General features: G+C 36.9%; 1 protein-coding gene across 1 annotated transcript in view; it reads left to right on the top strand.

Annotated features, from left to right (window-relative positions):
- The window catches only part of LOC145671648 (uncharacterized), a 60,594-nt gene that overhangs the window by 12,657 nt on the left and 29,680 nt on the right, over positions 1-18,257 (top strand). Inside the window, exon 3 of the mRNA XM_081740848.1 lies at positions 5,579-5,664. Within this exon, the coding sequence (XP_081596974.1) occupies positions 5,579-5,664 (86 nt within the window). The remainder of the gene's footprint in view (positions 1-5,578; positions 5,665-18,257) is intronic.

An 18,257-nucleotide genomic window follows, 5' to 3' on the forward strand; every position in this document is an offset into this window, starting at 1 on the left:
ATAACAGCATCCGTTCACTAACAGAACCTGGTGTTGTGGCGTCCAGTACAATTCATCCTCATTTTCATCATAATTTCTAAATATTATTTCTTTGAATTGTAATTCCTGTTCCTGTTTTTCTTATTTGTTATTATATTCACGCACTTAGCCTTCATGCACTGACAGTTCGTTATTTTCTTGCTTCATATTTCTAATAAACTCCATGCACATATTATCTTTGTTGTTCTTATTATTAGGTTTTTGTGTAACCTGTTTCAACTTATCTCTATTGTATGTATGTTAATTACTTAAAATAATGAATGAATAAAGGAAAACCCCTTTGACCAACCACAATTTTTGTAGCCTCTACATTCTTAATACAACCCTTCCCCGAAGAAAGGGCACAACCCTTTAACCGGGTAGAGGTAAAAAAAAAATTGTAAGATGTGCTATTAGGCCTTTCCCTATGAAATTGAAGAAGTGAATTTGGAAAACAGTTATGTTTGGTAGTAGAACAGGATATTGTGATTGTCAGAACATATGTAAATTGCAATTCAGAATTAAGATGTTTTTCCTCACCGGAAGGGAAGATGATTAAAAAATTAATATATAATTTATATATATATATATATATATATATATATATATATATATATATATATAACTATACATTAAATAAGAAAAAATATTAAGAGCCAATGTACAATACAGAGGGACCTAAATAATAAGTCAAACAGGAGGTTCCTCCGCTCCCCACTTTGGGGGTAAGAGGGTGTACGTGAAATTTTCAAATAAGAACATAGATCGAGTGATACCTCTTTCGAAAGAGCTTGAAAAATTGAACATTTTTTGTAGGAAACAATTTTTGATATGAGACACTTTCAAGATGGCCCCCAAAAATGGTCCTTTATCAGATAAAATTTCAAGTACTTATAAACCAGAAACGGCTGAGTAGAAAACGTTGAAACAAAAATGAAAAAGGAAGAAGCCATATGCAACGTGGAATGGTAATTTGTAGTGTCCCCAGGGTTCCATCATGGGGGCTCGGGACTAACTTGAAAATTTTAACTGGAAATATAGGTTGAGTGATACTTTGTTTGATAGATCGTGGAAAACCAAAGAGCTTAGTACAAAATTTGTTTTGATTTCGGGCAAGCCTGTTTCAAAATGGCTGCTAAAAATGGTTCCACATTCAGATACAAAGCGCAGTGTTCAAATTGAGCGTTACACGGCAATATCCCGCGAACTATGCATCAAATAAGAAAAGTGCTATAAGTCAATGTACAATACAGACGACCTAAAATAGGGGTTAAACACGAGGTCCCCTGTCCCCATTTTGGAGGGAGGGGTGTACGTGGAATTTTCAGATGGCAACATAGAGCGAGTGATACCTTCCTTGATAGATCGTGAAATACCAAACAGCTTAGTACGAAATTAGGACCTTGTGTTTGACCCATTTTTTAGGCCTTGTCTGTATTGTACATTGACTCTTAACACTTTTCTTATTTGATGCAAGGTTCGCTGGATACTGGCTTGTAACACTTAGTTTGAACACTGCGCTTTGTATCTGAATGGGGAACCATTTTCAGCGGCCATTTTGAAACTGGCTTGCCCGAAATCAAACAAATTTTGTACTAAGCTGTTTGGTTTTCCGCGATCTATCAAACAAAGTATCATTCAACCTATATTCCTATTTGAAATTTTCAAGCTTGTCCCGGGGCCCCATGATGGGGGTCCTGGGGACACCCTGACAATATAATTCCACGTTACCTATGGCGTTTCCCTTTTTCATTTTTGTTTCATCTTTTTCTACTAAGCGTTTCTGATTTATAAGTACTGGAAATTTTATCTGATAAAGGACCATTTTGGCGGACCATCTTGAAATCGGTGCATCATATCAAAAATTGCTTCCTACAAAAAATGTTCAATTTTTCAAGCTCTTTCGAACGAGGTATCACTCGACCTATGTTCCCATTTGAAAATTTCACGTACACCCTCTTACCCCCAAAATGGGGAGCGGGGAAACCTTGTGTTTGACTCATTTTTTAGGCCTCTCTGTATTGTACATTGACTCGTAACATTTTTCTTATTTGATGTATAGTTCGCGAGATATTGGCTTGTAACACTTATTTTGACTCAGCCTAAATATATAATATATATAATCAATATTAGATTCCAGATAAGAATGCTATACTTTTTCAGAGGGCAAGATCATTATCTTGGAAAAAAGTAATGATGAGGTACAAAATGTCTAAATCTTTATTGTCAAGAGTTGTTTAATAGAAAATGGGCCGTAACCATAGCGCTGATGTAAAACTTTCATAACTATAGCACGGCCAACAAGAGATGGTCTCTGACGTTTCTTACCACATGCGGTGGGATATTGCAGCCCCTACTTTGATACCACTGTTACCAACAACGATCACTCTGTCTTATACCATTAATTAAATTGCCACCACAATTGCACAGAAAAAAAACCTTGACACGCGAGTGGTAGCAATGTCACTGCGAGCTGTCAGAGACGTTCTCTTACTGGACGCACTAACAAGAGAGAACAGTGAAAGAGAAGGTGATGCAAAGCGCCTGCCTCTTCATTACACCAACATAAGGGTGAAGTGGTCCTGTGAATTTTGTACAGTAGGACAATTCCATAGTTACGGACGTAACATTTTGAAATTTCAAGATAATGTATTTAGAACACAAGTAAAGTGAGCTATCCAATTTTTCTACATAAAATGCCTGCTACCATAAACTATTGACAGCCAAGTTTTCAGAACCATATTTTTATTCTATACTGAGTGGACAATTACAACTTTTCTCGTTTTAACATATTGAACAGTAATGGTGGAAATCCTTGAATGGTTTTCTTTATTTTTGCCTTTCTTTTGTTTTACTAAAGCTGCTCTTTGGTTTTAGTTTCTAGTCGTACACAACTGTTTGGTTTATGTAGGTAACTATCAAGTTCTTTAATGACCTGAACACAAATTCCAGGCTACATTGTCATGCTTTCTCAATATCTATAAAATCTATCAGTAAAGAAATTGCTTATACAAGGAACAGGATGTATCAGGGGACATGGCACCTGCAGCCCTTTTTAATTTCCCAGACACTTCCTTTCTCCTTCCGTTGAACAGTAGAAGTAATTTTTTCAAGATGATTTGTATGCCATGAAAGAGTTACATGGCAACCAAGCAAGCTAACGAGAAGAACATTTACATTTCTGGTAATTCTTGGTTTCGACATTTGAAACTACTTTTAATTTCATCCTGAATATAAATGTAGGTGACAAGCCAATATTTAAGATGTCTATCTACTGTTCCTACTTGTAGGTACTCTTAATTTTAATTTATTATGCAATCTTTATGGGTGATCCTGCATAGGAAATATAGAAAAATTTGGATAATGCTGTTATAATTACACTCATCCCCGGCATTACAGACCTCTCTTTAACGGATATCCAAGTCAATGGACAAAATCACGAGAACCCGTTTCAGTTAGAAAGTTCTGATTTTAAACGTTATTCAACTTGATTTTAGTCTTGAATTGAGTGTATTAGAGTGTGTATTTACAGTGTACATGTATTTTACACTGTCAGATTTGACAGGTACTTAAATTAGAGTACCTTGTTATTCCATTTCCTTTCGTAATGTAATTGTGGATTACAAGATTAGTGTTGAATTTACGGAAAATCGTCAGCATCACACTTGTGTGTCCCCTTTCTTATGTGAACATATAGAGTCGGGGCAGTTCATCATCTCGAATAATTAAGAGAGCTCTCTCGTTGCTAAGCGGTCAGCACACGTGCCATTGGCTTGAGTGAATCGGGTTCGATTCCCGACGGGAGCTCATGTTGTTTGGATCCCACGTTAAGGTGTAAGTCCACGTCTCATATAGCCTCGTTGCTGAAAGGGACGCTTCACTGAAAATCAAATCAAATCGAATAATTATAGTACGGGTGTAATGTAAAAACTAGAGTAATTCTTGCTTAACACGGGTGAATATACAGAAATAGTTCCATGTATGTGTGACTCGATGTGTTCCGAATGACTGCTTGGCAGGTAGTTTCCATTACGGAGGGCTCCGTTGGTGAACTACGAGAGGAATCTTGTTCCCTTGCTCTTTCATATCTTTCCAGAATCCACTCACAGTTGTCACACACCTCTTTCAAGCAGTCTACATCCATAAAAGTTCATTAGCCTTGCACCTGGAGACTTCACAGAAATTCTTCGGATAGTATAGCCTTTATTCTAGTAGTATCCTTCATATCCTGGTAGAAAACGAAGGACGATCTTGGGGTGTATGACTTAGTTTTGTCTTGATGGATGCGAGCCATGTTGACCTCATATCTGGTTGCTTCTACTCAAAGATCAACCTCAGAATTTATTCCTGGTAGTACTACGAGTTGACTTTGTGGTCCTTTTCCATCCTGCTAATTTTTAGTTTGCTTCGGTGAGAATAGCTGGCAACCACCACGAACTCTTTCTGGAAAATCTATTTCTATACTCGGACTCACTTTGTGAAGGGCGTCGCGCCATTGTCTCTATATATCACGGCTCTTGGTTTTGCCGCAGTCAGAAAGTTACATTCACGCTTGATCCAATCTAGCGACATACCATCACATTTGGTTTGCTAGATGCTGCTCGTACCTACGGGCATCGGTAAAGTGATGATTGCTAACGTTGAACACGTTTTCAAGGGTAAGTCGTTGGCAGTTCCCAAAGACAAATTTAGGCGATTTGCCGTCCGTATTTGGGTCGAGAGATTCTCTTGCATGACAATTTTGCGAAATTTCGCCTGCGTGCTGGTGGTATGTACTCAGCCATGTCCTCCCCTTCGTTAAATAACTGAACACTAGGGCCGCAGAATGCTTATACTTGGTGATTATATTCTTGATTGAAAGCAAGCTAATGTCATAATCTTTGCTCTCACACTGCTTCCTGATTACTGAAACACTACATTTTGCATCAGAAAGGGTTATAATGTAATTATCCCAAAAGCGACTCAGCTTCGGCTCTATTTTCGGCCCAGCTTTAAAACACAAACGTTTTCTCATAACTCAAATACTACATTAACAGCTGCGTCTGACCAAAGTCAGGCAAGTTTATTCTACGTGCGAGAAGAATCGCATTTGGACAAACATATGACTTCTGTAATTACAGAAACGGCTTCTATTATTTCTTGAGATGAAATTGGGTCGTTAAACTAATTGTTCAAACATATTATACTGTTTATAGATTATACTGTTTTGAGTAGAATCGGTAGACATCTATTCAGCAGTTGGAAATTTATTGGAAATCTTCACATGTAATACGTATATACGCACAAAACCTGTTATGTTACGGTCTATTACATTGTATTGATTGCCCAGATCGTAACAGTGATACTATAGACTCCTGCACGTAAAGAGCAAAGACAAAAAATAATATTAGTCCTCTTTTGCTGACATTTCTGAAGATATAATCTACTATAATATAGCACAGCTTGAGCATTACCATGTTACACTGATGATATATTAGAATTCATTACTTCAGACCAAAAATAACAACAAAAAACTCTCTTATGACATGGAATGTTTGTCATGAATATGTTTTATTTACAGATGTATGGTTCTGTCTCTTAGGAATTATGATAGCGTTTCTACCTAAGTTTCTGGGAACAATTGTGTTATCCTACGGAATTGTGAAGGTGAGTTGAAAGAAATTATATGGTTATAAGTAATAAAAATCTCGTATAAAATACTAAGTACATCGTAATAGCATGTGTAGTTTGTCTATACTTGGGAAAATACCAGTGTAATTATGAGAGTGCGACAAACGAAACAAGATCTAGTGGCTGTTGATGTTTTCTTTATCGCCCAATCAACACTTTCATTTGAATTTTTCATAGAGTTCAACAGGGATGCTCTCTTGACAACATTATTTAACATCTATCTAAAAGATATAGTAAAAGAAGCATACATAATGAAAACGGCATTTTGTGGGAGGTAGAATGCTTAGATGTATACGATTTGGAGATTATATGGCGTTTGTTGTGAAGGCTGGAAAAAATAAATAAAATGCTATTAAAATTGAGAATCGGGTGTACAGTAAAGAACAGCAACAAGATGATCCAGAACCAGGGCTATCGTCGTGCAGCACACTCGGGAGGCACCAAGAAGAGATGCAAAAAGCTTGATGCATGAGGTCTCTGCAACAGCACCTCACAAACTTGCTGCATCTTTTCTCCCAGACAAACGTTAATTATCTTGAGTGGAAAATGCTGATTCTTCTGTTGAATGTGTCTTCACTAACGAGGAAACGTTTCTCTTCTTCGCTGATACGGACAGTTGTTGAAATTCCTTCGGTGGCTTTCCGAGTGTGCTGCAGGATAATGGCCCTGGTTCTGGATCATCTTGTTGCTGTTGAGGCACAAAGCTGACATTGTTATCCAACAACTTTCCTTCTTGTGTTAAAAATGCCTTCAGTACACGATAGGATATCTGCTATTTTCGGTACACTTTGCTATTAAAATTTCTTACTTGTTGCTGAATGTACTCGTTTTCATCTGTGTTTGTCTTCTCCAGTCCCAATCTGCTCCAGACATACAGTATGTTGCAACTGCAGCATTTTTGGCAGTTAGGGTTCTTTCTTCACGCCAAATATCAAAGAGCTCTCTCCGGAATTCAGACATTGTACTGCTTACATCGACAACTTAATTTCGATAAAGTAACCTTACAAAAACTCATATTGTGAAATTCTGAATGTTCCTAATTCGCTAATACATGCCTCTGATAAAACTTTTGTGTAAAATTTTGTTCATCTGATAAGCTGTATTTCAATTCTGATGAGTCGTACATGACTTCTGAAGCTCATATCTCGGTCGTTCACTATCCGATGGACTCAAGATAAACTTCTTCCCGGAGAGCAGTCCGGTGGCGATCTATGAGCCGTGTTTGATGTTCCTAGTTCCAGTAATTTCGGACAGAGGGCGTCAAACAGAAAATCATTGTTGCGCAACAACTGACACCTCCAGTCTGATGTAATGTCACACGTCTGTCAACGGTTAGGATGTTTTCGGGGCTGCAGACCTGGACATCGGAGCCAGCACTTGCGTGACCGGCATTAAGGGCAGCGGGGTAGGACAACATTGTATCTGAAATGATTAAACACATCATCAGGTTGCAGTTTTCTGCAGCTAATGTCACTATTATTGCATACGAGAACATTCACTTATTGCACATAAACATATTTGGTGATGAATATAGGTAGATATCTTTATTGTTTTCCCTTAAAATCCAATATCACATACCTTTTTGTATGAACATCATATTCCGATGTTATACGCGTGCTACTTGTTCGTAAACTCGTTTAGTTTTTCAGTCAATTTGTATTTCAATCATAGTACATCCCTTTGGCATCAAATGCAGCAGTTCTCCATTCCTAACAGTCGAACAAACGTTGAGAACGATGGGTTAACTTTGACCCTCTAAATCTGACCACCATTAGTAACAGTAGCGTAGCGTGGTATTCCGAAATGGGGATGCCAAAATTAGTCACTTGTCTGATATAATACAATACAATGCAATGCATGTTCAATGTGTATTTTCCTTAACAAGTGAAAAGATTCACTATGCAGCAAATGTTGTTTCGATGACTCATGTTTTAGAGCTTTCTTCATGAAATTACCCAAATCAGAAATACCGTTTGAACACCATTCCGACTCCTTTGCCCCAAACATACTGTAGACGAAACATAACATTTTATTCCCTACAGAACACCCAGAAAGCCAAGAAAACCTATCATCATACCACGAAGACTGAAATATTTGCGACTGATTGCTAGTTGTCGTTTTTACGGAAAGCTTTGGGGTAGGTCGTATCCCTTTCAGAGAGCAGCGCTGCTCATAAGTCAACCGAGATATGGTAGTTGTTAACAAAAAAATCAATTAAATTTGTGTCTGGTACTGTTATCGTAGTCATCATTTGCTAAAAGTTAGTAAGGCACTATACCTTGTAGCAGCCGAACACTTTCCACAGCTTTGTCTCTTAGTTATAAATGTAATTTTCTTCATACTACAGTAAAAAAAAATAAAACAAATATTCATTTCAAATCACAACGCAAAAAAAAAAATATATACCGCCAATTTTTCTTGACCACCAACGATCAATGTTGCTAATCAAAAGCATAAATCTAGTACAGAACGCAAGGGCATAGCCAGGGAGAGGTGAGCCAATAATTTATCACAAGAAAGGAGTGTAAAGCCATGTTCATTAAACAACTTGCAGAAGTTTTATATTTAGCACGGCATAATTTGCAACCATCCCATACGATTACACAACACAAATAGAAGATTAACAGGCTGAGTCTGCTCATTAAGGCCCGCAACCAGCCATTAAAGTTTAGGAGAGAGGCACAAATATGCTAGGGGGTCTAATCGTCACAATTCTGGATCTCTTTTATCAATAACTACTCTTAATAATTAGGAGGCCAAAACATTTAGGGGCCCAGGCTTCCGTAATTTTACGCCTGGTGGGGCATACAGTAGCAAATGCGTAGATTACGTTAGACGCCAATAAGCAATTGTCTCAGCTCCTTTTCTGCCACTAGCATTGTGACAAGAAAAACCGGCTCCACTTTTGTATAAATATTGTTTTCAGTATAATTCCCTGTATTTATTTCTCTTGGGCAGCTTCTTTCTCCGCATACCATACTTCAATCTCTCTCTCTCTCTTTTTTTTTTTTTAAGTCACCCCTAGAAATTTGTCATCTTGGGTCCGGACCTCAGGTGCCCGTTCGTGAATATGGGCCTGAGTGTTTATATCATTTGAAGATACAAATAGAAAACACTTAAAGCAACTCTGGGGGCCTATTCTGTGTATCTCTACTTCATTATCAGATATCTAGATACGGAAGAGCACAAGTAAACTTTGTGAAGGGCAGAGGGTGGCCTACTGGATCGGTGACCGTGATTCTACAGAATGCATTATAGTTATGCTTGTGCATGTGAGTCCTCTCAATGAATATCTGGCTACATTCTGGGACATGATATGTATTTATGATTTAGATTATTAGTTTGCCTTTAATTACTATTACAATTACGATGCATTTAATTACGATTAAAGCATAACTATTTTTATACTATCACTTACATAAGCGACATGCTTCATAATGGCGTTAAACTAACTATTTATGTTTTGTTCTATTTCATTGACAGCGCTTGTACGTTCTATACAGAAACCATAGCTTAGTTCAAAATATATAGAGTTGGCAGTACTTGAGCATACGCCAGCTTATATCTAAAGCAAATGTTGGGTTGCAAAGGGATGGCGGGGAGAATTTGGGCATGCGCATTCGACAGAAAGCAATCGAAAACCACGATGCTTGCAGTAGGCCTGGATGCCCGAGGAACATAGCATACAACAAGAGGAAAGACAGAAAATGTGCATCTGAGTGATGCGCATGCGTAGGTTCCGCTTGCCAAAGTAAAGCGAGAGAGCGCATCCACAAGATTACAGTGGAAATAATTGTGATAATTATAAGCAAACAATTTATAAATATAATGAAATACGTACTTTTTTCTTATTAACAGGGGATGCCGGGCATACAGGCGTTCCCTTACGCTACGCCGCTGATTAGTAATACCTGCTGCTGTATCGCAATCCGTCTCTGTAAGTGCAAACCCATTTCCCTACAGAATGTCATATTTTTCTACTGTTGTTTCTGTCATCTGTGGTTTCTTTGTGACTCATTATAGGTATCCTCGTCGCCATAAGTGCCTTTACATCGCAGTGACGGGTATGTGACCGCGTAGTACTCCAAGGAAGGGATGGTTGTATAAGGATTTGTGATTAATTTTGAGGAGTTTTTATTTTGACTAGGGAATTAACATAGGTATAGGGAGTAAAGACACAGATTTGAAGCATCAGTGCACGAAAAGATTCGTATTCTCAGTTTTTCTATTTATTGTTTTATATGTTAAGTTAAACACCACAGATGTATGTATCACATATGTATCACAGATATCGCAGATCGTATTATTTTGTAAAATCGTGTCTGTAACCTATTGTCAAAACATTCATCTCCAGACATAATGTAGAGAGCAGAGAAAGAGATAAGACATTTGTAATATATGTATATGTGACTCACTAAGTAATTGTAGAAATTAGTTAAAGGACACGTAAGAGAGCTAAAAGGAGGTCTAGAAGTCTGAACTTTTTAGTAACGTCCTAGATAATCCAGTCAAATCAAAGTCAATTTTAATTACTTCCAAACGTGCAACGACGTTAATAGATGCTTCACTTGTTCCAATATAACTTTAGAAGGCGTAAATATTCCCTTCTCTTCCTCTGTGAAAAATCTTGGCGTCATACTTAACAAATATTTAACTTGGTCCGATCAAATTAACGCATCATGCAAGAAGGCTTTTGGAATTCTTCATTCTCTCAGCAAATTAAAAAACTTTTTACCAACACAGTTGAAAAAAAACTCTTGTTCAAACCCTAGTGGTACCACATTTGGAGTACTGTGACACCGCCTTAACTGACGCTGATATACATTTACAAAAGCGTTTGCAGCGAGTACAAAATGCTTGTATACGTTTTATTTTTAACTTAAAATTCTCAAATCATGTTACGCCATTCTTTAGAAAGCTGCAATGGCTGAAGATACAGCAACGGCGAAAATTGCACTCGTTGGTACTGCTGTATAAAACACTTACTTTTACAGAACCTTCTTATCTTCTAAAACATCTTAATTTTTTAAGCGATTTCCATGAGAAGGACACAGGATCACGTTTTAATAGCCAACTTGCAATTCCTATTCATAGATCAACTTATTCCTCCCAATCATATATAATTTCAACGTGTCGTGATTGGAATACTTTGCCAACCTCGGTACGTGAGTCAAAATCTGTAGCATCTTTTAAAAGAGCAGTTTATAATTTATTGTTATCGAAGCAGGGTTGAATGGACACAGAGACAGAAGAGCCAATAGAGAAGCTTGTCATAAAGATATGAAACTTAACACTTATTACATATTATAACATGTATGTACTTTCGTGTAGCACTATATTATATTTGTGTGTGTGTGTTCAAGTGACAGTCTGTTTCTTGTGTTTTTTTTTACTTTCTTTTTTTTCTTTTGCTATTGTTAGCTATATTCCTTGATTTTTCAATTTTGTGTCATGTTTAGGTGGTAGATAAGGCTACATATAGCCTTAACCTCCACATGTAAAATAAGTCAAAATAAATAAATAAATAAATAAGTGAGAATATAGTTAAAAATTGCAAAATTTATCATGATATTTATCTTTCTTTTCTTATATCCTAGTATACTTTTTTCTTTCACATCCGAACAACTCTATTCAGAATTACGATATAAAGGTGAAGAGAGAAACATTTCCATCTCAAGAATTGTATCAGAAAATTATCTTTTGACTTAGACTAGATTCGAACTCGCAACCCTTGAATCCATGAGTCTGCGCTCTACCGATTGAGCTAACAACTGCTGTTGCAAAAGCCTGATTTCTACAACTAGCTGTTGCTGAATGGTGTGTATTAACGAAATTGGCCGAGATAATTGCTTCATATAGCTATTGCAATAATAATAATAATAATAATAATAATAATAATAATAATAATAATAATAATAATAATAATAATAATAATAATAATAAAGATGAACAGAATTTAAAAAGTCGCATTGTTAAAAGTTTGGTGTGCGAAGTTAATCCTAATATGAGATTTTATTAATTATATATAATAAATGTAAGTGTGGTTTATTCGTGCGTGCTGCTCAAACTGCGCAACTCACTACCGTAGTCTCATAAGGGTTGTACGCGTATGGTACAGTAGCCTTGCGTCCTCCAACCGTGAAGAAAGATTCGATTTGAACCTATGCGTGTCCTAAGAGGAAGGAGGAGATTGAAAGAAAGAAAAGTGGTTTAGAAATTATGCAAAAGTAGAACATCTCACGAGGTGAGTTGATATAGAGTTCAGCGTGTCTTTCAGCTGTGACTCTATACAAGATGTGCATTTACGACTTAACGTGGAACCCCAACCACACGACTCCTGCCAGGAATCAAAACCCGTATCATCTCTAGCTCTATCATGAGAGACACACAAGGGCGCCCATATTGTGGTTTTCAAAGGATAAAGTATAAGCGACATTTCAAATATAGTTGCAAATTTTGGGGTAAATATTCAAACACTTTTATTGGGTTTTCGATCGTGCAAAGTATAATTTCCTCTAGAGGGGGCAAGCGCCCCCTTACCTCCTTAATGGGCGCCCCTGGAGACACAGGGACATGCAAAAATAATCGAAAATAAACGATATTAATGTTAAATCGATAGCTTTTGAGTACATGAATTATGATACCCTCTATATCGTTCACATCAAAGTTTAGCATTATCGGCATGGAGGTTTAATGGGAGGGGTGAAAATTTAATAATTCCTAATTGAAAGATATGAGTGTCTATTCAATAGTTTTCGGGGTTGCTGAAATTAATAATTACACTCCCGATACCATTAAAGCCCAAAGCTGTACTCTTTCGTTAGCAGGAAGGTTATTCATTTACTTAACTCAGGAGACCTTAAAGTTAAGGATATGAAACTCGATGCATATATTTCTAATTCAAAATTATTAGATACGTATTGTAGCTTAGACTTCTAAGGAGGGGAAGGGTCAATTTATGCAACGATTTCCTTCACATTCGAATAAAATACTGTTCCATTATATTGCGAAAACTCATTTCGAGTAGTGTCATTGCTAATAGTTTTCCGTATTTGTTTAGACCCCTACTCATTTATAATAGAATCTCACTTTTCCTGTGACGAGAGTAACACCTAAGCAAGCACTCAATAAAGTAAATGCCATTAAAATCTATATTCATAGGACAGTGGTGCAAATGCAGTTGAGCTCTTTGGCAATCTTTAGCATGGAAAGCGAAAAAAAGCCACCACATTGATATTGGAAAAATAGCTAATGAATTCCTCCCCGAAAAAGATCACCCGCACATTTATTTTACAGATGGTGGTTTATAGCTATACATAAGTTTGTTGAAATTGCTCCATAATTGTGGGTGCGAGACACTGAAGCCATCCGTAATAAGGGGGGAAGTGGCATGTAAAAGTACTTAATATGAACAATATTAATATCGAAATCGTTATGGTATTAGTTTTCGTGGTCGTAGATGAATAGTGACGCTGTCGATGTTGCTTAAGTTCAAGTTAAGCCTTGATTGGCATGGAGGTCAGAGTGGGAGGGTGACAGGCAAAAAATAAATAAATAAATAAATAAAGTAAAATCGAAAACATCCTTTATTTGTGTCGAATATATATTTTTCGGGATCTCTGACATAAACGGTAATATTCCAGATGTGGTATATGACCAAGGTTGGCCCCATTCGCATGCGGTTTCAGAGGAGAGAACCGGTGAAGATTTCAGAACAGTTCCTTTGATTTAAGTTTCAATACACTGAGAGTGAGGAGTGGTAATACACAAATACTGGTGTCACATCCGGACCTATCAGAGGTATGATTTCTGGGGAACTGTCGTTGCTCCAGGGAGGCATTACCCCCTAATCAGTACCTAAAATTCTTACTGCTTTACAGGAGCGTAGGCAGGAATTTATTTCAGTGATCGAAAGCATTTTTAGGGTTAAATTGTTCAGATGGTAATGTATACGTATACTAAATTAGTTTGAAATCCCTCTAGGAGCCCAAGTTGCATCGTACGTTCAACTGTACTTTTTTCTGAGTCAAAACTTTCTCTCTCTCTCTCTCTCTCTCTAATATATATAAAGTTACAGGGTCGGTTTTAGACATGTCGTAAGTGTAAGCGAACAATATTTAGTCGCCCCCCCCTAAATGATAGTAAAAGAATAGAATGCTGTAATAGACAGAAATTCTTCAGGTAATTGTTAGAATTACATATTTCTTCAATATATAATAATTCAGTCTTCCTGTGAGTATTAAAGAAAAATGGCGAAATTAAATCTAATTAACTGTGGATGAATCATGACCAAAATTCCAGTTTTAATAATTTATATATTTTTTTATTAAATAAGCACAGGAAACAACTAAAATGTATACCTAAGATGTATTTTGACAAATACAGCTGAAATATAAAAGTCGAAATAGAATAAAACTCATGAGCTTCAAGTCTAAGATTATCACAGGTTTGATTTTGACAGAGATATGCTCTTACACTTCTTTAAAAGCATATTTAAATAGTGTTTTCTAGTGATACAAATATGGTAATTAGCTTAATTTCTCATTTTCTTTGTTACTGAAAAGTTCCTGTTATAAAGACACTTTTCTGCCTTTCAATTTGGCAAAATCTCTTATTATTGCATCCATATGAATTTCATTCAGAATGTCATTTTCAATGGCCATCAAAGCTAGTCCATTTAATCGTTCTTGAGATATAATTGATTTCAAATAATTCTTTATTAATTTTAGTTAAACTAGTTCAATACACAACAAATGACAAAGGTGTGTGTCTTAATTGATATTTAATTTGTCCCCGATCCATTGGCAGAACTTTAAAATCAGGTTCCTCCGCAAAAAGTTCTTTTCAGGGCCGCTTAGGCCTATAGAACAATTCAATTCTTTCATGTTTCTTTCCAACATAGAAGTACGAAATCAGGCAGTAACACAATGTAAACACAGGCAATGATGGATCCAAGATTTTTCTTTGGGGTCCGAAGATTTTTCGGAATAGCCTACAAAATGCAAATAATTTTGTGTATTTGCCCCCTGAAATTGTGCTAATTGGGGGATCCAGACTCTCAGACTACCTGTTTCGTCCACACACATTTTTAGGGGGCCACTGTTCCCACTGGGAGATCAAAATAATACGTCTGTAATATAATAATAAATAAAAGAGTAGCAGCAGTGGCCCTCTGAACACTAAGTGTACCCCCCCCGGAAGATTTTTTCTGAAAGGAACACTGCACCTATTAGGGATGACCACGAGACAAGATGTGTGGCTGTCTCGTCTCGAAAATGTGCTATAAAAGTGATGTCTCGACTCGAAAAATGTATATTTCTCTATTGGAAGAACCGTGTCTCGACTCGAATTTTGTCTGGAAAATCCTGTCTCGACTCGTCTCGTGCGCATCCCTAGCACCTATGTCGGTGCATCCCTGAACACAAGTAACTAATAATCAAAACTCTACTTTGCATTAGAATTATTACTAATTTAAAATATCGCTCCATCTAAATTTAATACCAGAGAATGGATTAATAATTATTGTTATACTGTTATAATAAAACAAGCATCTGTATACGCTGCTGTGATTGAAAATGAGAGTACTAAAAAAATACTTGTCATCCAAATGACCTTTCGTCGCTTTCGATTATATCCTTTCAAGTTATATACTTATATGCCGCGTGAAAACTAATTGTATTCAAACATATTTTGAAATACATGAAATTTAATTCAGACCCGTAACCGAAATGACCGTATCGTTCCACTTTAATTCAATAATTAAATTACTGCAATCAGGTAAAATAACCTTACAGTTTCATAAGAATATCGACCCGCAAATGCTTCGTTAACAGTAACTTGTATTGACAACTCCCCACCTCAACATTTGTATGATTTTGTCCAGAACGCGAAAGAAACCTTTTAGAGCCTTCGGTTGCCTTTTATCTTCTTTCATGTTTTGTAGCTTTCTTTTCCGATAAAATGCTCACTTGGTTTTATATCGTTGCTCATTATTATTACATGAGAAACAAAGTATTATGAAAAAGTGAAAGCACACATCATTATAAATTAAAAAAATAAAACAAAAACGAAACGACTTAGGATAGAAATGAAAATCTTGACGAATGACAAATGAACTAATAGATATTAACAAAGTGAGCATTAAGCAGTGGACAGCGGTTTGAGCCATTAGGAACTTAAGTTAAAATTTCCCTCAGAAATGATTTTTAAAAAATCCATTTGTACCGCCCGTCTTTTCTTAGTATTCGCTCCACTTCCTGGGCGAATTGACAAGAAAAGCCTACTTGCTTGCTTGGGGACCCGAAGAATTTTTAGGGGGGTCATCTCCCTGGTTGGTATATTACGTTTGGTATTCTCAAGAAAATCTTAAGAAATTATACATATACATTATACTTGTCGTAAGCCAGGTGGGGCCCGGCCCCCTCGTCCCCTTTTGGGCGCCCATGCTTGCTTTAACTTTGATAATGTGAATTTCATTTAAAATGATCTTTCTCAACCCTTAACTGTGGTCATTGAACCAAAGTACACTATGCGAAGACACTGTTTAAGACAAGATGGAGGAGCACCCTTGGAGACATTCTTTCTACTGTGATAATGCCACCCAATCCATAAACAATACTTGCGGTTGAATTCCTTTCGTTTGTTGATCCATTCGGATTTTAAAGACATATTTGGCAATGATATTCTCTAGCAAGGTGTCGGAAGGATTGTTGAGGGAGGAATGAAGAGTCTGTTATATTTGTATTTTGTGTATATGGTGGGATTGTGGAAAGAATTGTCTTTAGCCCTACGGTCACAGTGCTTAATACAACATCTATTGGAAAGCTAAATTTACCTTCATTTTATCTCATATTCGTAATATATCCCTTTTCCCTTTTTAAAAGATCTATCCTGTGCCGTGGAAATTTCCCTCAAACTAGCATCTCTTGTGAGTGTGGCATTGGCATCAATTGATGTACGAGTCCATTTCATTTGTAAAGGGGTGTTTTACAGCCAATCACGCGAAGATTCGACTTTATTGTCCTTTGATGTATTTTATCTGTATCTCAGTCTGTACAATATTTATTTGAAGCTATATGAGGAAAATTTTTCATCATAACATTTTAAAATAAATATTTACATTTAAAACAAACTTCATTTTTCTAATTTGGCTCCCTGTTCAACTGGCGCCTCCTGCGAACGCGTAGTTCGCAGGATTCAAGATCCGGCCCTGCAGTAACAATGGAATTCTGTATTATCGCCCGACTATCGTTGTTATGAAAACATTCATCATGATATGACGTAGGGAAATGAGTTACATTAGGGTTCTAAGATCTAATATCAAAGTTGAAACATCGCAAGTAAAACAAAAACATGTAATAGCAAATAGTTTTGAAAATAATTTCAGTTTAAACTAGCTGCGACTATATTTAATTCAAAATTGAACTTCTGGAGTGCAACATATGAACGTAGCTAAAAGAAAAAATCAATAAGAACAGTCGGGATTTGAACCTAAGCCATACAAGTAGGAGTCCCTTACACTAACCATTCATCTACTATATTTTGTTTACTAAAAATATTTTCCATGCAGCAAAATGCCATTTCACACTGAAACATTAACAACATAAGAACAAAGATTTCAAGAAAATTTACCAAAGCTTATGTATTAAAAGTATCCCGGTATTTGCCCAGTTGTCCTGCAAAATCACTAGTCAGGATGCCTCGCATCGAAATTTGAACCGGGAGGCTCTCAATTACGAAGCGTCAACGCTAACCAGTAACCTACGTTCGCTCAGTAAATGTCATCAAATTACTTTTCTGTAATTATTTTTGAAAAATGTTTATTATTTTCATGAAGCAAAGAGTGCATCTTCTACTTGGGTTGAGAACTATATCTACTATACTTTTAACAGTCAGTAGCGTAGCGTGGTATTCCGAAGTGGGGATGCCAAAGTTAGTCACTTGCACGACACAATACTATTGCAATCAGCAATACATAGATATTCCGATGGGAAATATAGGGTTATGAAAAATTTAGAAGGGAGGCCTCCCTATTGGTGGCATAGTGAGACATACATAAGCAAATGCGTGGATTAGGGTAGAAGCCAATAAGCAATTGTCTCAGCTTCTTCTTGCCACTACCGTTATGACAAGAAAACTCGACCCCACTGTTGTATAAACATTGTTCCCAGTATAGTTCCCTTGGGCAGCTTCTTTCTCCCCATACCATACTTCAATCTCGTTCTTGAAAAAGTCGCCCCTACAAAAGACCCCGCACTTTTCTTATGGAAAGTGGCTTTCGGCTAATGTTGTTGAAACTTCGCTGGTTGATAGTTCTTAACATGTGGATCAAAAGTCTCAATGGGCACAAAGACTGAAATCCACTCCTTCCCCCCCCCCAAAACCGCCTCCAAGTAGCTGGGGGGATTGAACTGATTTCAGCATGTAAAACAATTTGTTGTTTTAATCAACTCAACAAGGACCCCAAACAACCACATGTTAGACTATCAAACTACCCCACTTGACACCGCCCTTTTCCCCCAAATATCCCCCCCGCGAATTACCTTACGGATGTTCCATATTACTGTAGT

Source organism: Thermobia domestica, chromosome 15, assembly GCF_964235325.1.
Source record: "Thermobia domestica chromosome 15, izTheDome1.hap1.1, whole genome shotgun sequence".
Taxonomy (NCBI): Eukaryota; Metazoa; Arthropoda; class Insecta; order Zygentoma; family Lepismatidae; genus Thermobia; species Thermobia domestica.